General features: G+C 39.4%; 1 protein-coding gene across 1 annotated transcript in view; it reads right to left on the bottom strand.

Moving 5' to 3' along the window:
* LOXHD1 (lipoxygenase homology domains 1) overlaps positions 1–25,210 on the bottom strand; it is a 235,433-nt gene that overhangs the window by 59,078 nt on the left and 151,145 nt on the right. The window contains exons 19-22 of the mRNA XM_036746173.1: positions 19,520–19,729; positions 13,932–14,067; positions 12,430–12,638; positions 4,338–4,523 (exon numbers count right to left, since the gene is read on the bottom strand). Of these exons, the coding sequence (XP_036602068.1) occupies positions 4,338–4,523; positions 12,430–12,638; positions 13,932–14,067; positions 19,520–19,729 (741 nt within the window). The remainder of the gene's footprint in view (positions 1–4,337; positions 4,524–12,429; positions 12,639–13,931; positions 14,068–19,519; positions 19,730–25,210) is intronic.

The raw sequence follows: 25,210 nt of genomic DNA on the forward strand, positions 1-25,210 counted from the left end.
TACTAAAAGCCAAATGATTACTTTGTCAAGGGAAGAACTCTGGTATGAATCCAGATATTCACACACCAGATTTCCTTATGCTGAGTTACACCTGTAGTGTGTCTATGCACATGTGTGCAGGTGTATACACTCACACACGCACCCATCAGTAATGATTATTTTGCCAAGGGAAAAACTCTTCTGTGAATCCAGATGTTCGCACAACAGACTTGCTTATATCAAGCTACACCTGTAGTGTCTGTCTATGTATATGTGTGTAGGCATACACACATACACACATACTCACACATGCATACATGTCAGTAACTCAGCATCAGGGCAGAAGGACAGGAATGAATAATGCAAGTTCTGCCAGTGTCTATCACGCTACAGAGGAGAGTCTGCCATCCCAGCAGACTGAGGGTTTTGAGCAGCACCAAGGCTTGGATTGTACCACCTGGTAGGCCCATGTGCTGATACTCCTGCCTACCAGTGTTTCCATTAGGAACCTCTTTTTTGAGGGCCCAATGACTCAGTTCTTTTATTTGAATATGTTGAAACATAACGAGGAAGGTGTTGCCTCTGATATAACTAAATTCTTCCTACTTTCCAGAGCCATTTTTGGAGTCCAAAACCATGGGAAGTAGGGAGCAGGGTTGGACCCCCATCTATAGAACCATTTGAATGCCAAATTTGACATTCAGGGCCCATGACAACCTACCTCCAATCTACCTGTCCAACTCTATTCTCTGTCCTCATCCTACCCTCCCCCCAACTCTCAGCTTTTGCTCATTCTGTAACCCTCCTCCCCTTCTTGTAATGGTCTCAATCTCTTCCCCTTTTCTATGGTTGAAGGACCTTCCCCCTTCAAAGGCCAATTCCAGTGCTACCTCCTCAATGAAGCCCTTTCATGGCTGCCATTTCCCCTTCAAGTGTAAGTTATTTCTTTCTCCTCATATTTCTCATAACAATTTGCCTATTCTGTGTACTTGAATCACTTTGGTGCACTTTTCCTTACCTCCTTTAGATTATAAGCTCTTTGAGAACAAGTCCTGGGTCATACAGATCTTTTTGTGCCGAGGGCTTAGTATAATGCCTTGTACATAACATAGGCTCACAGGCTCATCAATCTGGAGCTGGAAGGGACCTCACAAGCCACCTAGTCTGACCTCTTACTTATCAGATAAAGAAAATGAGCCTGGTGAGCATAAGTTAATTGACTAAAGTTATGCAGGTAGTAGCAGTGTCAGAGTTGGGATTTGAACCTAGGTATTCCAAAGCCAATTTTTTGTTTGTTTCTCTGTCTTTCCATTTCACCACATTACCCCTGACAGGAGGTGCTTAATAATGCTTACTGAACGACAACACTGTTGTACTTTCTGGGGACCTGATCATGGCAAGGTGGATAAAATAGTTCTGGAGTCGGAATCAGGAAGTTGGGCTCTGATCTTGGCTGTTCCCCAAGATTGAGTAAAGCTCAGTGTAAATGTGGGCAAGTCAACTTAACCACTAACTCACAGGAAGTCAAAACAAGAAAGAACTTACTGATCTCATAGGAACTCATTGAACTCATATATGTAGAGCTAGAAGGAGACCTCAGAAGTCATTTCATCTGATTCCCTCATTTTACTATAAGGTTAATGGAGTATAAGACCTTCCCTGCCCATTAACAGGCCTCACATGGAGCCCATTAAGGGAAGCTTGCTTAGGGAAGGTTTTCACCCCTTTTGGTACTAAGTTGATTAGGCACTGAATCATGAGGGTTGTGATACCTTCAGGCTCTGACAAATATATATATATATATATATATATATATATATATATATATATATATATACACTCTGAGCTGGTATTTTGCTTTGGGGGTTCACTTATGAGAAGGATCTTGTGATTCTCTGGTCAAGACTCTAAGTAGCTGCATGTTCACAGCTCCCCAACTGCTCAGATGTAAAGGCTCTCTCAATCCAGTGGTATATGTAAAGTGTATAGTAATACTGCTTTGATTCAGGCAGTCGGAGCCCTGTCTGTTGGCCTTTATGCTAATTTCTCTTCCTGTATTTTCTCTTCTTGTACTTTCTCTGAAGTTCAGGGTGCTGACCCTTCACCTGAAGTATTGAATGTAATTAAAAGAAGATAATTGACCCCTTTAAAGCTATCTTTCCTAGTAAAGCAGGTAAAAGAACCTGTGCTAGCAGGTGTGCCAGAGTGCTTGCCACTTCATTAACACATGAAGAAATTAGGAAATGATTTGCCCAAAGTCACATAGATGGCAAGTTTCTGTAATGGAATCATCCTTAGAGGTTATCCAGTTTAATAGACCCATTTTACAGGTGAGCAAATTGAGATCCAGAGATGTGAAGGACTTCCCTACAATAAGCTGTGACAGCTGGTTAGTGACAAAACCAAGAGCAGAATGTCACATCTTCTGGTTGCTAGTCCAGTGTCCTTTCCACTCCCCAATTCTACCTCTCATAGAACAATATTTATTGTGTACCTGGTATGTGCAAAGAGAACCAAACTCTATAGAGTCTTGGAGTTTTTTCTTTATACTGTGCTCCACAGGAAACTATTGAAGAAGTTTAAGTGAGGAAATAATAGAGTAACAAAATGTTAACAGTCAACAAAATTATAAACTATTAAAGCTGGACTTAGATAAATTGATCAATGAACAAGCATTTATCAATTGATCATTATGCACCAGGCAATATTGGAAGTCCTGGGGCTACAAAGCCAAAAGTGAAACCATCTCTGCCCCCAAGGAACCTAGAGACCCTTTTAATCTAACCCTCTAGAAATGAGGACACAGATGATCCTAGAGATAAAATGACTTTCCCAACGTCACACAATTCATTAGTTCCAGAGCCAAGACTGATATTCAGGTCTATTAATTACAGCCTCGGACTTTCTACAATATCACATTTCCTACGATGAAATAAATCTGTTTTCTTATTTGTCAATTTTGAATAATAATCTCTGCCACACCTACCTCATAGGATTTTTCTGAGTATCAAATGAGAATGTCTCACACGGCAGATTAAAAAATGTAAAATATTCTACCAGGAGCAGTATTAATTAGGTAGAATCTAAGGGGGAAAGAGAGCCCTTGTCTTCTGTGTAGACTGGGGATGGGAGAAGACAAAGGATTGGGTTGAAGCACCGATTCTCCTTCCTACTTTAGGATTATATAAACATGTGTACATATTACATACATATACATACTTTAGGGTTCATATAGTTCAACCCTCTCATTTTACAAATGAGGAAACTGAGGTCTGCTACTTACCCTATACTTTTACATACTATTATGAAGAAATTACTTGTCCTTCATAATACTTTTGGAAAGTAGGAAGGGCAGCTAGTGGTATCATCATTACCTACCTTACATGGTGGTCATCAGGAAGGTGTTTTGCAAACATTAAAATACTATTTTCAATTCAATTCAACAAGCATTGATTTAGCACCTAGTGTGTGCCAGCCCTAGGCCGAGTGATAAGAATACAAAAATGGTCTCTGTCCACAAGAAGCTTCTGTTCATATAAATGAGTTATCAATATTGTTACTTTTTAAAAATCTCATTCTTCTAAAATTTTTTATGAAGTTCGGATAGAAATAGTCTAAGGACAATCTGTTTTCCTATTTTTCTTTTACGTTTAGTGTTCTCTGAACTTTTGCACAAATGTATAAAATGATTGCTTTAAAATATTGAATGGAACTCAGTGGAAGCTTCTTTGGGACAATTCTAGCGGCAGATAGCACAATAGGGCTACCTGTTGGTCTCTCTATTTTGAAAGTTTTTCATTTCATGCAGCTTGGAGATTATGATTATTTGGTATATCTAAGAAATCAATATTACATCCAGGCAGTTCTGGGCAACAGGTCTGTCTGAAATGATGCTCTAGTTCCAGCAGAATTTATTTGTTGAATTCTCAAAGATATTTGAGGTTTCACGTTTGCAGTACAGGGATTTGTCATTTCCTAGTTTGTAAAGGCTAGTGAACTTCCAGTATGCATAGCTAGCTACCTTATCATGTATCGCTAGATATTTGGTAGATGCTAAGTGTTTCCAAACTATAGTGATACGTACACAGTTTTTTCTAACATTTCATCGAATAATTTAAATCTATCAATAAATCTGAGTTCTTTAAGGATAACCTTTCTGTAATTTCTCGTGGCAATGACCTGATCCTAAACTGATATTAGAAACCTCCTCTTTTTTATAAAGAAATCCTCATGACCTAGCCATTTGTTCAATGTGTGTGTGTGTGTGTGTGTGTGTGTTTGTCAACATTTTGCTGGTTCGGTTCATACAGATGTCCACTCTTGGATCTTAGCTATTTCATGGTCTCTATATTCTGTACCTTCACTCCAATATTCACAAACACAGCATCCAGGAGGTCAAAGACACTGGAAGTCAGACCATCACCACGATCCTTGGCCAGCCAGCAGTTACAGCGCAAAGTGTACATGCTCCCCTTGGTAGGCACAGCGACACACAACTCCTCTACCAGCCAGCAGCTCTCTGGAGAGGCTCCATCATGACCCAGCTATGAGACAACAGATAAACAGGAAGTGAACAGTGAAAAGAAATGTTATGGTCCAACCATCCTGGAAAGCAATTTGGAATTACACTAAAAAAGTAAAGTGTTCCTCCTCTTTGATGCAAAGATCTCACTGTTAGGCATATACCCTCAAGGATATCAAAGACAGAAATATATTGTATACACTGAAGTATCTATAGCAATAATTTGTGGTAGCAAAGAACTGGAAACAGAGTGGATGTCCATTGATTGGAGAATATCTAAGCAAACTGTGGTACATAAATGTAATGGAATGTTACTGTGCTGTACAAAACAGTGAATATGAAAACTATAGGAAAGTATGGAAAGACTTACATGAATTGATGCAAAGTGAAATAAGCAGAACCAGGAAAAACAATGTACTATGTTGACATGATCCTATATAGGCATAACAAAAATGGGGGAGAGAGAAGAAAAGGGAGAAAACTGAATATGATTATAATGACCAAGTTTGATCCCCCAAAAAGAAATATAGAAAATGCACCTCCCTCCCTTCTTTGAAAAGATGGGGATTATGTGTATGGAAAATTGCTCACTAGTATCAAATTCAACTTATGTTGGTTAGTTTTGCTGAAATGTATTTTTTCATTTTTTTCTCTTTATTACAAGGAAGGATTTTCTGGAAAGGGGGAAAGGAGAAGGATATATTTAAACAAAAGATAATGATGTTTTTTTTTTAAAGAAAAGTGTCATAAAGCCAGGAACAAATGTCATAAAGTCACTGAACACAATGGCAATTTTTTAAAAAGTATGAGTTAAATCACAAATTGAGTAAAAGCTAGGAGTCCCTAAGATCATGGAACCATAAAATGGTTCTTCTACTTGTTACCCGTGTGATCTCAGACAAGCTGCTTAACCTCTCTGGGTCCTGTTCTCCTGTGTGGAATGAAAGGTTGGATAAGATGGTCTCTCATTTCCTTTCCAACTTTAAATTTTATTATCCTATGATTAATAGTGCATCAAGGGATCTTAGAAATCATGTGGTCCAACCCTTTCATTTTACAGATAAAAAAATTGTGACTGTCAAAGATTATGTTATAGTGATCCAGATCTGCCTAGGGAAAAATCTTGGAGGAAAATGTATCTATTTTTAGCATGCCAGCCTCCCCTTTCTGTGCCCATTGCTCTTCTTCCTTTGAGGGCCTACCCTCAAGCCCTGGACACCCAAGGCTCTCATGCTGACCCAGGTATTGCCTATTAGGGAGGAAAGAGAATCTGCCAGTTTACTAACACACTACTATGGATTTATTTGTTATCTCAATCTTCTCTAAGAGCTTAGACTGAAAAGAATAAATTTATTATGGCAGAATTTTAGACATCATAACATTGGATAGAAATATATTTTCAGGTGTGTGTGGGCCTTCCCAACCTCACGTAAGTCATCACAAGATTTGTTTGCCTATATAATATCAATTAATATTTATATGACATTTTAATGTTTGCAAAGATGCATATATATTATTATACATAGGTATATAGGTGTGACTATATATGTGTGTGTGTATGTATATATTCCCATTCAATCCTCACAACAGTGATTGTTGTTTGTCCTTTATTCTCAAAGAGGACCATGGCATCAGGGAGGTGATGCCATGACACGCAGGTGAATTGGATTTAAGTGAGGCTGGGCTGTGCAAAGTCACCAGCCTCACTTTCTCCTCTGGAGCCATCTGGGTCCTGGGCGAGTTACAGATCAGGACAAATGTAGATGGCCCTGGACACAGTAGAGACCTTGGTCTTTTTAAGCTAAGGTCTTGCTCCTAGATGGGAATGGAGTGCGGTGTAAAGAGCATCTCAGATTAGCTTCTATCGACTCTGTCTATGCCTTTCATCTGCCTCATTATTTGAATGTGGTCTCCCCCATTAGAATGTACACTCAGCGAGGACAGAGACGACTTTTTTGCTTTTCTTCGTAGCCCCAGCATTTAGCACACTATTCCTGGCACACAGTAGGAGGTTAATAAATACTTGTTGACTAACTGACTAGATATCATGAATTTGGAGTCAGACAACCCAGGTCTTAATCTCAATTCTGCTAATGATAACTCCTGTGAGCTTGGGAAAGTCCCCTCCCTTCTCTGGGTCCCAGTTTCCTCATCTATAACATCAGAGGATTGGACTTAATGACCTCTGAGGTCCCTTCCACCTATAGGTCTATAATCCTATAACTAAGTCCTATGCTATGTCCCTTCCAGCTCTGATTCCCATGCTTCCCAATCACAGGACCAAAACTAGCAACAGCCTGCTGGAACACTGGGCGGCAAGGCGGCACAGGGGATAGAGAGCTGGGCATGGAGCCAGGAAGACCCAAATTCAAATTCATCCTCAGACATTTACTCGCTGTATGACCCTGGGCAAGTCATTTAACCTTGTTTGCTTCAGTTTCTTCTTCCGTAAAATGAGCTGGTGAAGGCAATGGCAAACCATTCCTGTATCTTCACCATGGAAAACCCCAAATGGCGTCATGAAGAGTCAGACACAACTGAAACAACTGAGCAGCGATAATGACGTTAGGACGCTAGGAAACACTAGTTGTCAGATTTGCTCCCTTTTTCAAAACGTCACAATCAGATGTATTGTTTTGGACGTGGCTAATGAAGGAATTTGTTTCTCTTGACCACACATACATATTTGTAATAAGGGTTTTGTTTTTCTTTCTCAATGAGGAAGGAGCCAGTGGGATGAAGAGAGGGCAAATTTTCATTGACTGGAAATTTAATTTAAAAAATAAAATAAAAATCACTGGTCAAAGTCATTTCCTGCTATACAAGCTCCCCGTGGGGCAGAGAGGTCCCACTTCCTTGGCTCTCTCCCCACTCCTGACCTGCTTGGAGCTATTACTCATATTATCAGCTGCATAATTCCTGGTAGGAAAATCCTCCCAGGGCCAATGCCTCTGCAGCTGCTGAAGATGAAGAACCCAGACTCCACAAGGAGGAGATTAGCTTTCCGTGCTAAGATAGCCATATTGAGGCATGGGGTCCTGGGTGACAGCTTGGGACAAGTTAGGAAGAAGCCAGTCTCCTCCCTGCCAGATTGCAATGCAGATCGGGGGTGGGGGTATATAAGCTCAATGCCTCAGGCTTTTAGGCCCAGGAATCTGGATAGAAAAGCAGGGAAGATGTTATAAGTGCAGGAAAGCGGGTTGAATTATTTGTTCTCACAGTCTGAGTAGCACTGTTCCCTTCCCTATAGGCCCTGTGATTCAGTTGAAAGAGCACTGATCTTGGAGTCACTGGACCTGAGTTCAAATCCGGGCTAGTTCTGCCACATATCATCTATGCGATCTTCAACCATTTGATTTCTCTGGGCTTCCACTTTCTCATTTGCAAGATGACCTCGTTGGATAGATTTTGGAGCTCAGTCCCAGGAGGAGACAATGCCCTTCGGCTATTTACAACGTCCTAGCCTGCACCTTAGGGTTCCTTCTATGGAAAAAGCACTAGATTTTGAGTCTGAAGACCTGGATTCAAAATTCAAGTCCATACTTCTAGCTGTATTACTGCTTTCCCTTTCTATGGCTCAGTTTCCTTATCTGTAAAATGGGGACACTGATACTCATTCTGCTTTCCTCATAGGATCATAGTAAGGAAAGTACCTTAAAACTCTTTAAGTGCTACATAAAGGTGACTTGTTGTTACAGTAGTTAATTCTAGCAGTGTCTTATTACTCACCACTCCAGGAAAACATTTATTACTCACAGTTAACTTCATGTCATAGAAGAATAACTAGTAAATGTATGGACTAAGATTCTATTTACACATATATTCCCAAGACTCACAAGTGTTTTTCTTTTATCAGTAAAGAAAAATTCAATTATATTTTACCCATTGGATTAAATTTTACCTAAAAGATTAAATAAAATTTAATGCATTTTATGCTACTGATGGGCAAATGTTTGTTGACAAGACCCATTAAGGCAGGCTTTAGTTTGGACTGATAACTTTGGTAGCAGAATTGTAAATAGAACCACCATTGGTGAATTTGCACACTCACTATGGGCTCAGGTCCATCCTGGGGTGCCATGGGGCAAACAAGCATAAATACCTATGTTATCTGTGCCAGCTTCTGTATGGTACAGGTTTCTGTACCTGTCTCCATGGGGATTATAACTTAGCTGATGAGACAAAAATTACACACGTGTCAAATCATATTCTTTTTACTTAATTGAGCATTATTGGGGGTTTAGATGGAAAAGGAGAGACAGCCAAAGAATAGCTATCTATGCTAAACTAATTCTTTATCATTTCAGCCTACTTTATTAATGTAACATTTCTTCAGAAACTTGTTTCATAGAGCAATTTAAAAACATTTAAAAGCTGAAATGGAAATTTTATCCGACAAAAATAAAGTGTGCAGTTTGTTGAGAAGAGATAAGACTGTATTAGTGAGATAAAGGCTATTATCTCACCTCCCCAATGATTACTCAGAAAGGCCAGGCAGCCTGGGATTGCATGAAGAACTCTGGCCTTAGAGTCAGAAGTCCTGGGAAGCCCTGGTTCATCTCCAGAAATCTGGCCACCAGGGAAGAATTTTATTTTATTTTATTCTATTTTTTTTTGCTCAGGGCAATTTATGAATACCATCTCCTGGAGCAAATACACTGTAATCTTCACTGGTGAAAAACGTACTCAGGCTGACAAAAAGCTCAGATTCCTGAAGTGCTGAAGCAAATGCAATGAAGAAGAGAGCTGTGGGATCTCCAAAGGCGGTGGACCAGATGATCTCTTAGATTCATCTTAATTGTAGGGAAACATCATGAAATAGTGGATTAACACTGCACTGGGAGCTGGAATATCAGGGTTCTTTCTCTGGCTGTGACCTCAAGCATCTGTGACCTCACTTCCTCTCTCTAAAACTCAGTATTCCCATCTGTAAAACGAAGAGGTACAGTCAGATGTCCTTTGATATTCCTTCTAGGTGTAATATCCTAGGATATTACTTTTGCCAATATTCTAACTAAAATTGTGGGAAAAAAAATCAATAGTATAAAAATTTGTGAAATAGCTAATTTCAAAATACCTTAGGTGTTAAAAGATATTGGGGTAATATGTGTTATTTTACAGCTTTTATGGCTAAGTAAGCAATACGGGCAAAATGTAGAACCAAACTGAGCTTCCAAAGTATAATCTACCTTGAACCAACCAAGACTATTCACATGATTACCCGCTGATGAAAAGTGTTGGGGGTGTGGGAGGAGGTACGGAAGAGACATTTTGTAACAAAGTCAACTCATTGGGAAATGGCTAAGAAGTTGTGGTATATGATTGTGCTGTAAGAAATGATGAGCTGTTGATTTTAGAAAAACATGGAAAGACTTGGAAGAAATAACAAAAAGTGAAATCAGCAGAACCAAGAGAATGTCGTATACAGTGATAGCAATATTGTTCAAACAATAACTGTGAATGATAAAGTTATTCTGAGTATTATAAATACTCCTTCCTATGAAGGAAGATGCTGTCCATCTCCAGAAAAAGAACTGAAAAATAGAAGTATGCATAGTATGGTTTTACACATATTTATAAATGTGTCAAATGGTGGCCTTTTTTAGTGTGGAGTGGGGAGGGAGGGACGGAAACAGTTCAGAATGTAAAATGTAACAAAAATAAATATAATTTAAAAAAAAAAAACCTGAAGTTAACTCCAGGAGAATTTGTAGTTGAACTTTTTGAGACCCAAAATCCTCCTTGCTTCATGCTCAGCTTTAACCTCAGTAAAAAAATTACAGCGCACTAACAAATGTGTGACATTTGACAAGTTGGCCACTGTATAGTGGTTGTTTGAGATAATATATGGAAAGCATTTTGTAAACCTTAAAGCCTAAATAAATGTTAGCTGTCATGATTATTATTGTTGTTATTAATATTGTTATTCAACATGTATATACATAAATGCATACATTCCTTACAAAGGTGATTCTTCTCAAACATGGATCTAAGTACATCACCTCCCTGCTCGACAAGCTCCAGTGGCTTCCTATTACCTCCAGGGTCAAATATAAACTTCTCTGTCTGGCGCTAAAAAGTCTTCACAACCTGAGGCCTTCTACTTTCCAGACTTCTTTTACATCCCTCCCCTCTACACATTTTAAGGTACAGACATCTCGGCCTACTTGCAATTCCTGAACACAATAAGCTATCTACCATCTCCCTACCTTCACACTGGTCTTTGCCTGTGCCTGGAGTGCTCTGCCCCTTTACCTCAATCTTTTGGTTCCTTGGTCTTCTCCAAGACCTAGCTCTAGTCCTGCCTTCTGCAGAAGGCTTTTCCCAGTCCAATTGCTGTTGCCTCCCCATATCAGATAACCTTCCATCTACTCTGTACGCATTTGGTATCAGCCTAGTTGTTTACATGTTGCCTTCCTGTTAGAATGTATACTCTTTGAGGACAGGGCATGCTTTTTCCTTTCTTTGTATCTCTTAGCACAATACCTGGCACATAGTAAGTGATAACAGCTGCTGACTAATGAGTTGTTGACTAATATGTATAGGATTTTTAAAGCATGAATACTAATAATAACATAGTTTTTATAACACAATAAACTCCCTTTCTAAATGCTTTAAATTCTATTTTAGACACTTTATTCTCTTGACAGGAATCGTCCTATCCCATTTGGCTGGAGCAAAGCCGGTGTTTTAGTATAGCAGAATGAACACTGGAATGAAGTCAGAGAACCTGGGTTCAAACTCCAGCTGTGTTACTTAATGACCTTTATGACCCTGCCTGAGTCACTTAGCCTCTCTTGGCTTCTGCTTCTTCAACTACAAAATAAGAGGGTGGAACTGGGCAATCATTAAAACCCCTTTCTAACTGTAAGAGCTTATGAATCTATGAGTTCAATCCTGATATGGGCCACGAGTTTAAACCAGCTGGTTATTTCACAAATTGTTTTTGTTGAGTCGCTTTTCAATCATGTCCCACTCTGTATGACCCTATTTGGGGTTTTCTTGGCAAAGATGCCCGACTGGTTTGCCACTGCCTTCTCCAGCTCATTTTACAGATGAGGAAATAAGAAAAACAGGGTTAAATGATTTGTCCAGGGTCACTTAGCTACTAAGTGTCTGAGGCTGGATTTGAATTCATGAAAAGCAATCTTCCTGACTCCAGGCCTGGCACTCTATCTTCTGCACCACCAAAATGCTTATTTACAAAGGGACCAGGTAGGGGCAGCTAGGTGGCACAGTGAGTAGAGCACCAACCCTGGAGTCAGGGGAGGACCTGAGTTCAAATCCAGCCTCAGACACTTGACACACTAGCTGTGTGACCTTGGGCAAGTCACTTAACCCCAATTGCCCTGTCTTTCTCCCTCAAACAAAACAAAAAACAAAGGGACCAGGTAAAATCGTGGATATATCCAATGCAGACCTATTCTCACTAGGGGAGAAACCACTCAAAGCCCATTTTCACCAAACATAAGTTCCACCCTTCATGACAGGTAGCTATCTTGCGAATGTGAATCTTTGACCAGAAGGAAGGCCGAGTAAGAGTATGGATGGTTTATTGCAGACCTGTCCTTCTTACAGGGAAAAATAGGTCAAAGCTGTGATCTCAACACTTGGGGCAAGTACCATCATTATCCCCATTGGGCAAATAAGGCAACATGAACACTAAAAGGCTAAACAGCTTGCTTGAGATCACACAACAGGTTAGCGTCAGAATTGAGATTAAAGCCTGAGGTCCCCATTCTAAGACTGGGTGTCTTTCCATCATATCATGCATGCTATGGCCTGGGGCTTAAGGGCTTTTCCCTTTGCTTTCCATTACTCCTTTCACCTTCAGCTTCCTCCCACCTTCAATGCCCCTGTGGACAGTCCCTCTTTGCTAAAGGGCTGGCATTGTGAGTTTCAGTCTAAGGGACCCCAGGGGCTGGCACCTCTATTTTCTTGATGTTTCCTACATCCAGGCCTACGACGTAGAACTTCTCCACAGAGCCACAGCTGAAACCCTTCTTCGTCCCAGGGTAATCCAGCCAGATGCGTTTGGACACCTCATCATCCTCCCCAATAATGATGATGAAGGCACGGCTATCAGTGGCTGCATCCTTGTGCTCACCGGTGGTGATGGTCACATGGTAAGGAATCACTGCAACAGATGCCCAGGGACCCTGATTGTGAATGGTGTATAGCAGGTGAGGGGAGCTGACAATAACCATTGGAAGTCATTTAGTCTAGTCCCCTGCTGTTAAGATGGAATTGCACTAAGCCTTCCCTGACTGGTCAATGACTTTTTTGTTACCTGGGGAAGAGGACAGAAGACTCCACAAATATAAGGATAAAAGGAGATAATCTTTTTCATTGGTGTAAAACATGGGTCAGCAAATTAAGGCCCAACACTTGTTTTTTTACAGCCTGCGAGCCAAGAATGTTTTTTACATTTTAAAATAAGTTTTATTGTATTTACAAATGTACAATCATTCTTTGCTCTCTGGGCATACAAAAACAAGTGTTGGCCCATAGTTTGCCAGTCCCTGCTATAGAATTTTAAGTTTTTTAAAATGCTTTCATAGGCCAGTATCTTATTTGACATAATAATACTATGAAATAGGCGGGCATTTGCATAGAAAGACAGCCTAACATAGTGGAAAGAACTTTGGACTTAGCTAGCTGTGTGACTGTAGGTAAGTCACTTAACTTCTAGAAACCTCAGTCCAATTATCAGTAAATTAAGCATAAAATTATTTGTACTCTCTACCTCATAGGAAAGCACTATCCTATTATTAGCACTCTTGTTGTTAATGGTATCTTTATTTCTTATTTTTTTTTTATTTTTGGAGGGGGGAAGGCAGGGTAGTTAGGGTTAAGTGACTTGCCCAAGGTCACACAGCTAGTAAGTGTGTCAAGTGTCTGAGGCTGGATTATCCTTATTTTTCAGATGAAAGAACATAGGTCTAGTGAGCTCAGATGATGCCTGAGGTCACACAGCCAGTCCGAGGCAAAGCCAGGGATAAGAACCCAATTCCTCAGAAGTTCAGTTCAGTTCTCTTTTCACTACTGCCTGCTGTGAGCTAATGGATATGAAAGCATTTTGGAAAGCACCTAGAGGTAAACACGTGCAAGTAATTGTTGCTATGGCTGATGGAATGACTGATTCATTGGAAGTGTCTAGAGCTCCTTGTGACAAAGTGAGGCAACAAAGCACTTGTTAAATAGAACAACAACTCCAAATCAGCTCTTTACTGACAGTGAGTCACTACCCCCATTTTCCTAGCCGAAAAAGGGCCCCTTTCAGCACAGACATCCAGCGGACAGCTCCAGCACTGACTAGGCAGGCACTGAATTTCCCTTTCTCCTGCTCCTCCCCCAGCATCTCCCCCTTCCCAAGGGTTCTTTCCCCTCCCCTCCCAGCTTCCCTTCCCCACCAGGGGCAGTGTCTTACATGGACCTTCCTGAACGTAGTTCACCAGAGGGCCAGTCACAGTATCTATATCGATTTCACTCATCTTGGAACTGAGGGTCATCTCCCAGAAGTCAGCAGGGCTGCTGCAGTTGCTGCTTCGGTCGCCTTCATATTCCTGACCAGAAGAAATGAAAATCAGTACTCTCTGAGCCCCATACCATTTCCATACATTCAGCCTGTCACCACGGAGATGGTCGAATATGGTAAAGTGGTAGAATATGGTAAAGTAAACCCTATCTTTAGGGTTTAATGGAGCTCAGGTGACAGAGGCTTTCTATGTAGAAAGAGGGCTGTATTTGGAATCATAGACCCTGGATTCAGGTGTTAGCTCTACCTCTAATTAGCTTGGCCAAAGCTCTTAACTTTTCTGGGCCCCAATTTTTTCATCAGTAAAATGGAGACACCACCTACCTTTCCTTCCTCAGAATGGTTTTGTTAGGATGATATGAGAAGCATGAAATCACTTTGAGAAGCATATATTATTACACAAATATGTCATTATTATCATAATTATTATTTTTATAACCTTAGCTTCTACACCAGCTGCAGCCCTAAAAATACCTATATTGTCACTGTGGTGCTGAACCATGAGTGCCCAAGGAAGATCACAATTCACAAGTCAAAGAGGTGAGGAAATTCAATTTCTTAGATGCCAGTAGACTTCTTCTTGTTTTCATCAAACCTAAGCCTTCAAGACCATCACAAGAAAATCATTACTAATGATAATAATAATAATACTTTTCCCCTCTAAAGGGCATCCCCTACACCTTATCATGACTCCTGCTTCCATATGAACTCTCTCCTGATCTCAGGGTGGCTAGAGTATCCCCCATTATTTTGCATTTATTTGTAAACCTTTGTATTTGCTTCTCTGTGGACATGTTGCTTTCCCTCCTCCCTCTGCCCTGAGAATTGATTTCCATGAGGGCAAGAAATGTGTTCCATTTTGGTCATTGCATCCCCAAGCACCAAGTATACCATAGGTGCTTAAGAAGAGCTTGTTGAATTGAATTCTACAGGGGAAGCAACACTACTTTTATAAAGGCCATGCCAGCTAAGCATGCTCCAAGCTCAAGCAGGTCCCATCAAGCTGAAAAGTTTTAAATGCAGGCCTGGCCACAGGCTGGCTTTTAAGGATCAGTCAGGGGTTCATCACCAGGGGTGACCAGAGTCACCAGGATTGGGGATGGAGTAGGATAGTGCAGCAACACATTCACTGTATTAAATGAAACAAAATAACATTAAACCATTTAATAAAGCATAGAGGAATTGTGATCTGCCTCATCAGAGGGAGTGCTCTCCCACTTCTCATGAAGTCCTGGGAAATAATAAAATCATTTTCATTGCTCCTGAGCTTTGGCATTCACATTTGTGATGTTCATTTTATCTTCAATCCAGCCCTGGGAGACAAGTGGAACAAAAATTATTCCTCTCATTTTAGACATGAGGAACATGTAACCTCTTGGTGATGCAACCAGATAGTTGGGTGTCCTGGGCAAACAGCATGAAGATTGTCCTTAGTTGAGTGGGGGTAGGAGGAGAAACAGACATTCCAGGATATCAGTTATTGTTGGGGGTGGGAAACAGGTCAGGGAGGGGAAGGGGCCCACCCAAACCTGCCATCTGGTAGTTTCCTATTTCAACTAATTATTCCTGTTAATTTAGCTGTTGAACAATCACAAGTGCTGTCAACACCCTCTAAATTCAGCACACCTGGGGAAAGCCCCCATTGACCCACCCTAAGCGTATCTCTATAGAGACTTGAAGTGACGTGCCTAGGTGGGCCCAAAGATCTAGAGCTTAGTTATTTTGATTTATTGTCTATTCGGGGTGAGGGGGTTGGAGTAGGGCAAGTCAATGCGAAGCTAGGGATGAGAACCCTGGGGAAAGGGAAGCAACCAATGGGAACCTCCTCATTCCACCAATGGAAGGCAAAGGGAGGTAGTGGAAAGGCAATGGCTGGAGGAAAAGGGGATCTTCTTCCTGCTCTCCCTGCTCCCTGCTCCCTCACCCCCGCCCCCAACCCTGTACCAAAACATGGCAAAATTGTGACATAAGTGTTTCCGGTACTTTATAGAGTGCTAAGAGCTCTAAGGGACCTTAGAGATCATTTAGTCATGGTATTCTTAACCTTTTTTGTCTCATTGACATGTTTGTCAGTCAGATGAAGCCCGTGAACCCCTTTTCAGAATGATGTTTTTAATAAAAGTGCATAAAATAAAATAGGTAGAATCAGGAAGGAAACCAACTGTATTTAAATTCAGTTTCCAAAATGCATTTTAAAGAAAATTCATGGATCCCAGGTTAAAAACTCTTAATAGTCCAACCTCTTCATTATATAGAAAGGAAAACAAACCCAAAGCAGGGGGAATGCCTCAGACTAATAGTTGATGTAGCCAGGACTCGAAGCCAGATTTTCTAACTTGGTCAGGGCTTTTTTCACTACATTATTTGCCTCTTTCCACTGCTTCTGTCTGCTGCCATTCCTTCCTCTTCCCTCTTCCCTCTTCCCTAAACATCCCTATCCTACATTATTCTTTCTTCCTCCCCCACATCAAAATTCCTATTCCCTCAGTGAGAGGCTCACAGTTGCTATCTGTTTAAAAATATTGTATAGTAGACTCTCTGATCCTTCCTAGTTATTCAATCATGGGCAAGTAGTGGGATCACCAAGCTTCATCTTTCTCATTTGTAAAATGGAGATAATAAAATTAATATTACCTACTTGAGAAGGTTGCTGTGGAAAAGGTACTTTGTGAACTAAAGCATTAAATAACTGTGAGTTACTATTATCTGATAAATATTTTACATCAAGGTGCAGAATGACCATCAGCCCCTCAAGGTGTCACCCTCTCCCACTGGGGTTTCAATTAAATTTAACTCACATTTATAAAGGAGTCATTATGTAAAAGACAGCACTAGATGACAAAGACACAAAGACAGAAATAATCCCTCCCTTCAAGGAACTTATGTTTGTTCCCCTGGGGATAAAGGATGTACAGAGATAAGTAAATGAAATATAATCTAAGAAGGAAAAGAGTACCAACAATAACTTAATCCAAATAAACAAGGTTCACATAGTGGGAATTTTAGATGCTTTAAGAGATCTATTATGTAAGGAAGATATTTGGAAGCAAAGGAGCCTTCCCAGCTCACTCTTGAATTCACTCTCAAACTGTATTCTCCACCTCTGTAGAATCCCAGCATGTTAGAGCTAGAATAACCTTTGAGATAATTTATTCCAACTCCTCCATTTTACGAATAAGATAATCCAAGCTCAGAGAAGGAAAGTGACCTGTCTAAGTTCACGCAGCTGGTCTCCTGATGCCGAGCCCAGTGTTCTTCCCCTTCCTACATATTTCAATAAACATTAAGCCTCTACTATACAAACGGCAGCGTGCCATGCCATAAGGGATACCAATACGTGAGGCACTATTCTTGCCCTTGGGCAGCTGGTGGCAAAATGGATAGAGTACTTGGCCTGGAGTCAGGAAGTCTCATCTTTCTGAGTTCAAATCTGACCTAAGATACTTACTAGCTATGTAACCCTGGGTAAGCAAGTCACAACTCTGTTTGTCTCAATTCCTCATCTGTAAAATGGAGAAGGAAATGGCAAACCACTCCAGTATCTTTGCCAAGAAAACCCCAAATGGGGTCATGAAGAGTTGAACATGACTAAAAAGACTGAACAACAAAATCCCCCCCCCCATCAATTATACTCTAATGGAGGGATGCAATGCATAGGTTCCAGCTATATAACAAATTAATACAGGATAAATGTATTCAAGAAATATGAGGTATAAGGATGATTCCTAGACAGGAAGACCAGAAATATTTTCATGAATGTAGAAGCATTTAAGTTGTACCTTAAAGCATGGATAATCAATCTTTGAGGAAGCAGGGAGAATAGTGTGAGCAAAGGGAGAGTGATAGGATAGCATGGGACATATAAGGAAATAGTACAACATCCATTTTGGCTGAAGTATTGCATATATAGAAGGATGTGCAATGGGCATGGTGTATATATAGAGAAACGCAATGGAAGTTGAAGAGGAAACTTGAGGTGTGATTTAGGAAAAATTTCATAATGCTTCTTCAGTCATTTTTCAGTCATGTCTGACTCTCCATGACCCCGTTTGGGGTTGTCTTGGCAGAGATGCTGGAGTAGTTTGCCATTTCCTTCTCTAGCTCATTTTACAGATAAGAAAACTGAGCAGGGTTAAGTGACTTGCCCAGGGTCACATAGCTACTAAGTGTCTGAGGTTGAATTTGGACCAAGGAAGATGAGTCTTCCTGACTCCAGGCCCAGCTCTCTATGCACTATGGAGCCACCTAGCTGATTAGAGCTATCCAAAAGTAAAATTGACTTCCATGGATGGTAGTGAGTTCTCCTATACAAGATATCTTTAAGGAAAAAAAAACCACTTTTTATGTATGTCCTAAGTGGGATTCTTGTTCAAGTATGTGTTGGACTAGGTGGATCCTGAGGTCTTTTCCAACTCCTGAGATTCTGTGTTCCTATGATTCTGTAAAGTTATGGAAAGTATAACTGGAAAGGTCGGGTGATGCCATATTGTGGAATATCTTGAATACCAGAGCAAAGCACTTATATTACCCTGTAGGAAGTCGATAATCATGAGAGGGTTTTGAGCAGAAGAGTGACATGCCTGATTTTATACACAAAGAGGATCCACCTAGCAGTGGTGGGAAGGAGGAATCCAAAGAATGGGGGATGGGAGAAATGGAAGCAGGAAGACCTGATAGAAAGCTGCTACAATAGCCCAAGGAAGTTCTAGTGAGGACCTGGACTAGAATGGTGGTTAAAAAGGCATGGATAAAACAAGGGAGATCTTAAAGAGGCAAAAATTACAGTATTAGAAACGGATTGGGTATAAAGGCAAAGCAGAGAAAAAATAAGAGGTAATATAATGGACATGAACATACAAGATTAAATGAATGAATTGTCATTGATAGAAATAGTAAGGTCAGAATGAGAAGTGGGTTTTGTTGGAAAGATAATGAGCTCAATTCGAGAACTGATGAGTTTGAGGTGCTAGTGAGACATCCAGTTGGAGTTGTCCTAGTTGGAAATGCATATCTGTAGCTCAGAAGAGAAGGCAGACCCAAAAAGATGGGTTTTGGAGATAATTGCATTGGAGGTGAGAAAGGAAGCAATGAGAATGAATGAAATTTGACAAGGAAGGGAAGAAGAGGGTTGAGGACAGTGCCTTCAGGAACATTCTCATTTAACCCCACATGGTACAATAGGAAAGATGATAGATTTGAAATTAGAGTTATTGAGTTCAAAACCTGCCTCTGCCACTTACCATCAATATGACCTTAAGCAAGTGATTCAACATATCTATGCCTCAGTCTCCTTGTATGTAAAATGATAGGAGGAGCTTTGGACTAAATCACTTATAAAATTTCTTCTAACTCCCTGATTCTACCATCCTAAGGGGACATGCTTCTCACCCAGAGAGTGGAATATGGAAATTGTGTGGAAAAATCAGATGTGGTGTGGCAACAAAGTCCTGGGTTTGGGTTTGTCTTCCTGCCCTCAGTACCTTTTCATAAAAGAGACGTTCCAGTCGCCCATCCTCTTTCTTCAGGGACAACCACCGTCCACAGAGGAACAGAAACTCATCCTCGTTGGTGTCATTCCAGATTTCAACTTTCTCCACATACCAGTCAGCATACCACTTGCTGTTGTCATGACGGAGTTTGATCTTATATATGACGCCCAGGTCAGCAGCCTCTATGATGAAGGTGTCAGCCTGCAGAACCCAGACAAGAAATGTCACCAGGAGCAAAATCCTGCATTCCAACCAACTCCCAAAGAATATTGTGCAGGGAGCAGGGGCCTAGATTTTTGCTAGGAGCCCAAAGGAGACCTATAGCCTCAGAAAAAAGTTCTACCTGCAGAAAATAAAAAGTGAAATAAAAGGTCCCAAATATAATACCTTGCACTCACATGATGCTTTTGCTATGCTCTTCTGGTTTTTTTTAAAAATAGAAGTAGGATTTTTAATATTCAGATCACATATCCATTTTTAGCTTATTGCAGTATGTGTTATAATGTGTTGGTCTAAAGCTAATTTCTGTCAAACTGCATTCTAGTTTTCCCAGCAGTTCTCATCAAATATGGAATTCTCCAAGTAATTTATGTTCTCTGGTTTGTCAAACACTGGGTTGATGAATGCTATTGATTCTGATTCATTCTTGTCTAGTCTGTTTCACTAATCTACTTTGCTATTTTTAAGCACTACAGATTAATTTTGATGATTACTGAATTTTAGTATAATATGAGGTCAGGAAGTGCTATTTCCCCTTCATTCCTATTTTTTTTCCATTATTGAAGTTCTGGATCTTTTATTTGTCCAAATGAATCCCATTATTATTTTTCCAACACTACAAAGTATCCCTTTGGTAGTCGATTGTTATAGCATTAATTTAAATAAATTAATTTAGGCAGTGTCATCATTTTTATTATATTGGTGTGGCCTATCCATGAGCATTGAATATCCCTCCAGTTTTCAAGCTATTTTTTCTCCTTTAAAGAGTATCTTGCAGTAGTATCTATATAGGTTTTGAACATCCCTTGGTAGATTGACTCCCAGTTCTTTTGTGCATTTTGCAGTAATGTTTAATGAGGCTTCACTTCCTATTAATTCCTTCTGGACTTTGTTATTGCTACATAAAGATGCTATTGGTTTTGAGGGTTTATTTTATGTCTTGCTACTTTATTAAAGCTATTCATTGTCTCAATTAGTTTCTTTGCTAATTTTCTAAGATTTTCTACATAAATGATTGTTTCATCAGCACAAAGGGATGAACTTTGGATGTTTAAATAACTTTCATACATATATCCTGTTTTGTGAGGGAGGGAGGATGGATATTATTGCTCCCATTATAGACAAATAACCAAAAGGTTAAATGGCAAAGCCTATAGTAACAAAACCAGGACTATATACCCAGTTTCTTGGTTGTATGCCTTGGAATCACTCCACTATGTTATTCAGTCTTCTCATCTGTAAAATGAGGTAAAATAGAGCAAATTATAAAGTCCCTTAAATTCCCATCTTCCATCTCTCAATCTTTTGACTGTACATAGGAGTGAAACTGGCCTAACAGGACTCAAAAAATGGTTAAATGGAGGAGAAAAGGATGAAAAAGGAAGGGGAAAAAATCTCTTTGAAATATAACCTTCAAAGAGAAGAAAATAATTCAGAGTCTAAACTTAAAAGAGGTATACAAACTGATTCACAACTGGTGCTTATATAATCAAATACTAATGCAAATGCAATGAAAGATGGAGGAAAGAAGTGGAAATAAAATCCATAGAAGTAAACACCCTCGACACATTCCTCATATGTGCACATGTGGCAAAGACTGGCACTGCAGTCTAGTTCAGGGCTTCTTAAACTTTTACCACTCATAACCCGGTCAGCACTTCTTAAACTGTGGGTCCTACAGACCTTAGTTGACACTGCTCAGGCCTAATAATCAGAAGAAACGGGAACTGTCTGTGGTACTGAATCTGCTGAAGCAGCAGGACTTCACAGAGCCTGCGTGTCCAGGGTCACAGACAAGGAGTGTAAACACAGTGTCCACTATAAATCATATCTGCCTCTTTTCTTTCCATGAGGTACACCACAACCCAAATCAGACATCCAGATGCCAATGTTCCAATTTAGCTTGGGAACTCCCATCCTGGAGTTGAGCTATTGTGATTGGTAAGTGAGTTCAAATTCACCCAGATCACTATGTCTAGCTGGCCCCAGTTGTCCTGCCACCACTCCTAGGAAGCCAGATTTTTACCTCTTTCTTTGGACTTACAAATCAATATTACTACTACATCATCTGCTCTATGGATTAGCTTACCATGCCTGTGACTTCTCCTACCAAAACTCTTTCCTTGGTTGGTCATCACTGTTGGCACATAGTAGGCACTTAAGTTTTTTTTTCATTCATTTCATTTAAGCTACTTCAGCAGAGTTACAATACCACTCTTCTAGAAGTATCTATCTCTCTTTCCTATTCTGAAACTGTACCCATACAATCTAGAATGATATCCTACTCTTTACTGGCTATTTGGACACTAGCAGCTTCTTTAAGTAATTTAAAGATAATTTGGGAGATTCTTTTAGAGCAGTGACTCTTGGTGTGTGCAGTGTAAGGGAACTCTCATTGAGTCTTCCCAATGAACCCTGTTCTAAAGTTTCTGGTGGTCAGGATATGCGTGTATGTGCGTGTGTGTATGTGCATATATATATGTATGTATACATGTATATGTATCTATGTCTGTGTCTATGTATATGCACACACACATATATACACACATTATATATACACACACACACATATATGTATGTACATAGGTATGTATATGTATATATCCTACTCCTGGCCTGGATTTTGGCATTGACTGAGAGGAGTTGTATTTTAGTCATTGTAGTCCCAGGAGAAATGCATTCTTTCTAGAGAAATGGAGATTTCAAAGTCAACTCTGAGCTGGCCAAAACACAAGGGGTCAGAGGCCAGTGATTCTGATTTGTTTCAGGCCAATATACATCTAGGTTTATGCCCAAGTTTGACAATTCTGAAGTCTTCTTTATATCTCAAATGGAAGAAACAGTTCAGGAGATAAAGACAACTTGTTACAACTGGGTTCTAAGCTTGGTCCTGGCATTAACTGTGTGACATTATTTTCCCTCCAGTATGGTTTTATTTATTTCATTAAATATTTGCCATTTAAATATACAGAAATTTTTTAACATTTATTTTTAAAAAATTTTTGAGTTCCAAATTCTCTCCTTCCAACTCTCCTCTTCCTTCTCCTTGAGATGGTAAACAATTTGATATAGATTATGCATGTAAAGTCATGTAAAGTAAATTTCCATATTAGCCATGTTGCAAAAGAAAACATAGACCAAAAAAAAAACCAAGAAAAATAAAGTGTAGAAAGTATGCTTCAATCTGCATTCAGACTCCATAAGTTCTTTCTCTGCAGGTAGGAGGCATTTTTCATTATAAGTCCTTCAGAATTGTCTTAGATCATTGTATTGATCAGAATAGCTAAGTCATTCACAGTTGATCAATGTACGGTATTGTTGTTACTGTGTAGAATGTTGTCCTGGTTCTGCTCACTTCACTTTGCATCAGTTCATATAAGTCTTTGCAGGTTTTTTCCTGAAACCACCCTGCTCATCATTTCTTATGGCACAATAGTATTCCATCACAATCATATACAACTTATTCAGTCTTTCCCCAATTAATGGCCATCCCCTCAATTTCCTATTCTTTGACACCACAAACCTGCATAAAATCACTCTGAGGGCTACATGCAGCCCGCGGGCTGTATTTTGGACAGCCCTGATGTATCTAATCTATACCATTGATCCACCATGCTATTTCTTAGTTGTTGTAAAAGAAATTTGGTGGGACTCTCTCTTTGCCTATTTTTCCAAATAGTTTATATAGCGTGGGAATTAGTTGTTCTTTCAATGTTAGATAGAATTCACTTTGTGAATCCATTTGGTTCTGGGGATTTTTCTTTTTTTTTCCAATGAGAGAACTCATTGATAGTTTATTCAATTCCTTATCTCTAAGATAAGGTAATTTAAGTATTCTATTCCCTTTTAAGTTAATTTGGGGAGTTCATATTTTTATAAATATTCAATCCATTTTCACTTAGATTGTTAGATTTATTGGCATACAAAGCATATAATTGGGCAAAAAAGCTCGTAATAATTGCTTTAGTTTCATCTTCATTGGTGGTGAATTCACCCTTTTCATTTTTGCTACTAGTGATTTGGTTTTCTTCTTTCTTTTTTAAAAATCAAATTAACCAATTGCTTATCTATTTTCTTGTATTTTTTAAAATAAAAACCAGCTCCTAGTTTTATTTATTAGTTCAATGGTTTTCTCACTTTCAATGTTATTAATCTCCCTTTCAGTTTTCAGGATTTCCAATTTGGTGTTTAATTGGGGATTTTTAATTTGTTTTTTTCTAGTTTTTTAAAAATTGTATGCCCAATTCATTGATCTGTTCTTTCTCTATTTTGTTGATGTAATAAACATTTAGGGATATAAATTTTCCCCTAAATACTGCTTTGGCTGCATCCTATAAATATCAGTATGTTTTTTCATTGTTGTCATTCTCTTTAATGAAATTATTTATTGTTTCTATGATTTGTTCTTTGACCTAGTCATTCTTTAGGATTAGATTATTTAGGTTCCAATTGATTTTTAATCTATTTCCAATGGCTCCTTGTTAAATGTAATTTTTGTTGCATTATGGTCTATTAATATTTCTGCTTTTCTGCATTTGATTGTGAGGTTTTTATGCCCTAGTGCATGGTGAATTTTTGTGAAGGTGCCATGTAAGCTGAATAAAAGGTAAACTCCTCCCCATCCCATTTTCTCCAGAGGTCATATCATATCTAACTTTGTCTAAAATTTTGTTTATCTCCTTAACTTCTTTCTTGTTTATTTTGTGGTTAGATTTATCTAGTTCTGAGAGGGGAAAGTTGAGGTCACCCACTATTATAGTTTTACTGTATATTTCCTCCTGTAACTCATTTAACTTTTCCTTTAAGAATTTGGATGGTATGCCATTGGGTGCATATGCATTTAGTATTGATAATACTTCATTACCTGTGGTGCCTTTTAGCAAAATGTAGTTTCCCTGATTGTTGCTTTAATTAGGTATTTTTTTGCTTCTGCTTTATCTGAGATCATGATTGCTACCCCCCTTTTTTTTAACCTCAGCTAAAACATAATAGATTCTGCTTCAGCCTCTTACTTTTACTCTGTATATGTATCTCTGCTTCAAGTGTGTTTCTCGTAAATAACATACTGTTGGATCATGGTTTTTAATCTATCCTGCTATGCAGTTCTGTTTTATGAGTGAGTTAATCCCATTCACATTCACAGTTATGATAACTGTGTATTTCCCTGCATTCTATTTTTTCCTTATTTATCCCTCCCCCACTCCCTGTCCTCCTCAAAAGTCTGTTTTGCTTCTGACCATTGCCCTCTTAATCCAACTTCATTTCTATCAGCATCCCCCCCCTTTTATCCCCTTCCCTTCCTACTTCCCTGTTGGGTGATACAGATTTCTATACTTAACTGAGTGTGTATTTTATTTCCTCTTTGAGCTAATTCTGATGAGAGTAAGGTTCAAATTTTGCCTGCTATCATCACCACCCCTCCTATTTTTCCCTCCTCTATAAAAACTTTTTCTTTCACTCCTC

This window comes from Trichosurus vulpecula, chromosome 1, assembly GCF_011100635.1.
Source record: "Trichosurus vulpecula isolate mTriVul1 chromosome 1, mTriVul1.pri, whole genome shotgun sequence".
Lineage (NCBI taxonomy): Eukaryota > Metazoa > Chordata > Mammalia > Diprotodontia > Phalangeridae > Trichosurus > Trichosurus vulpecula.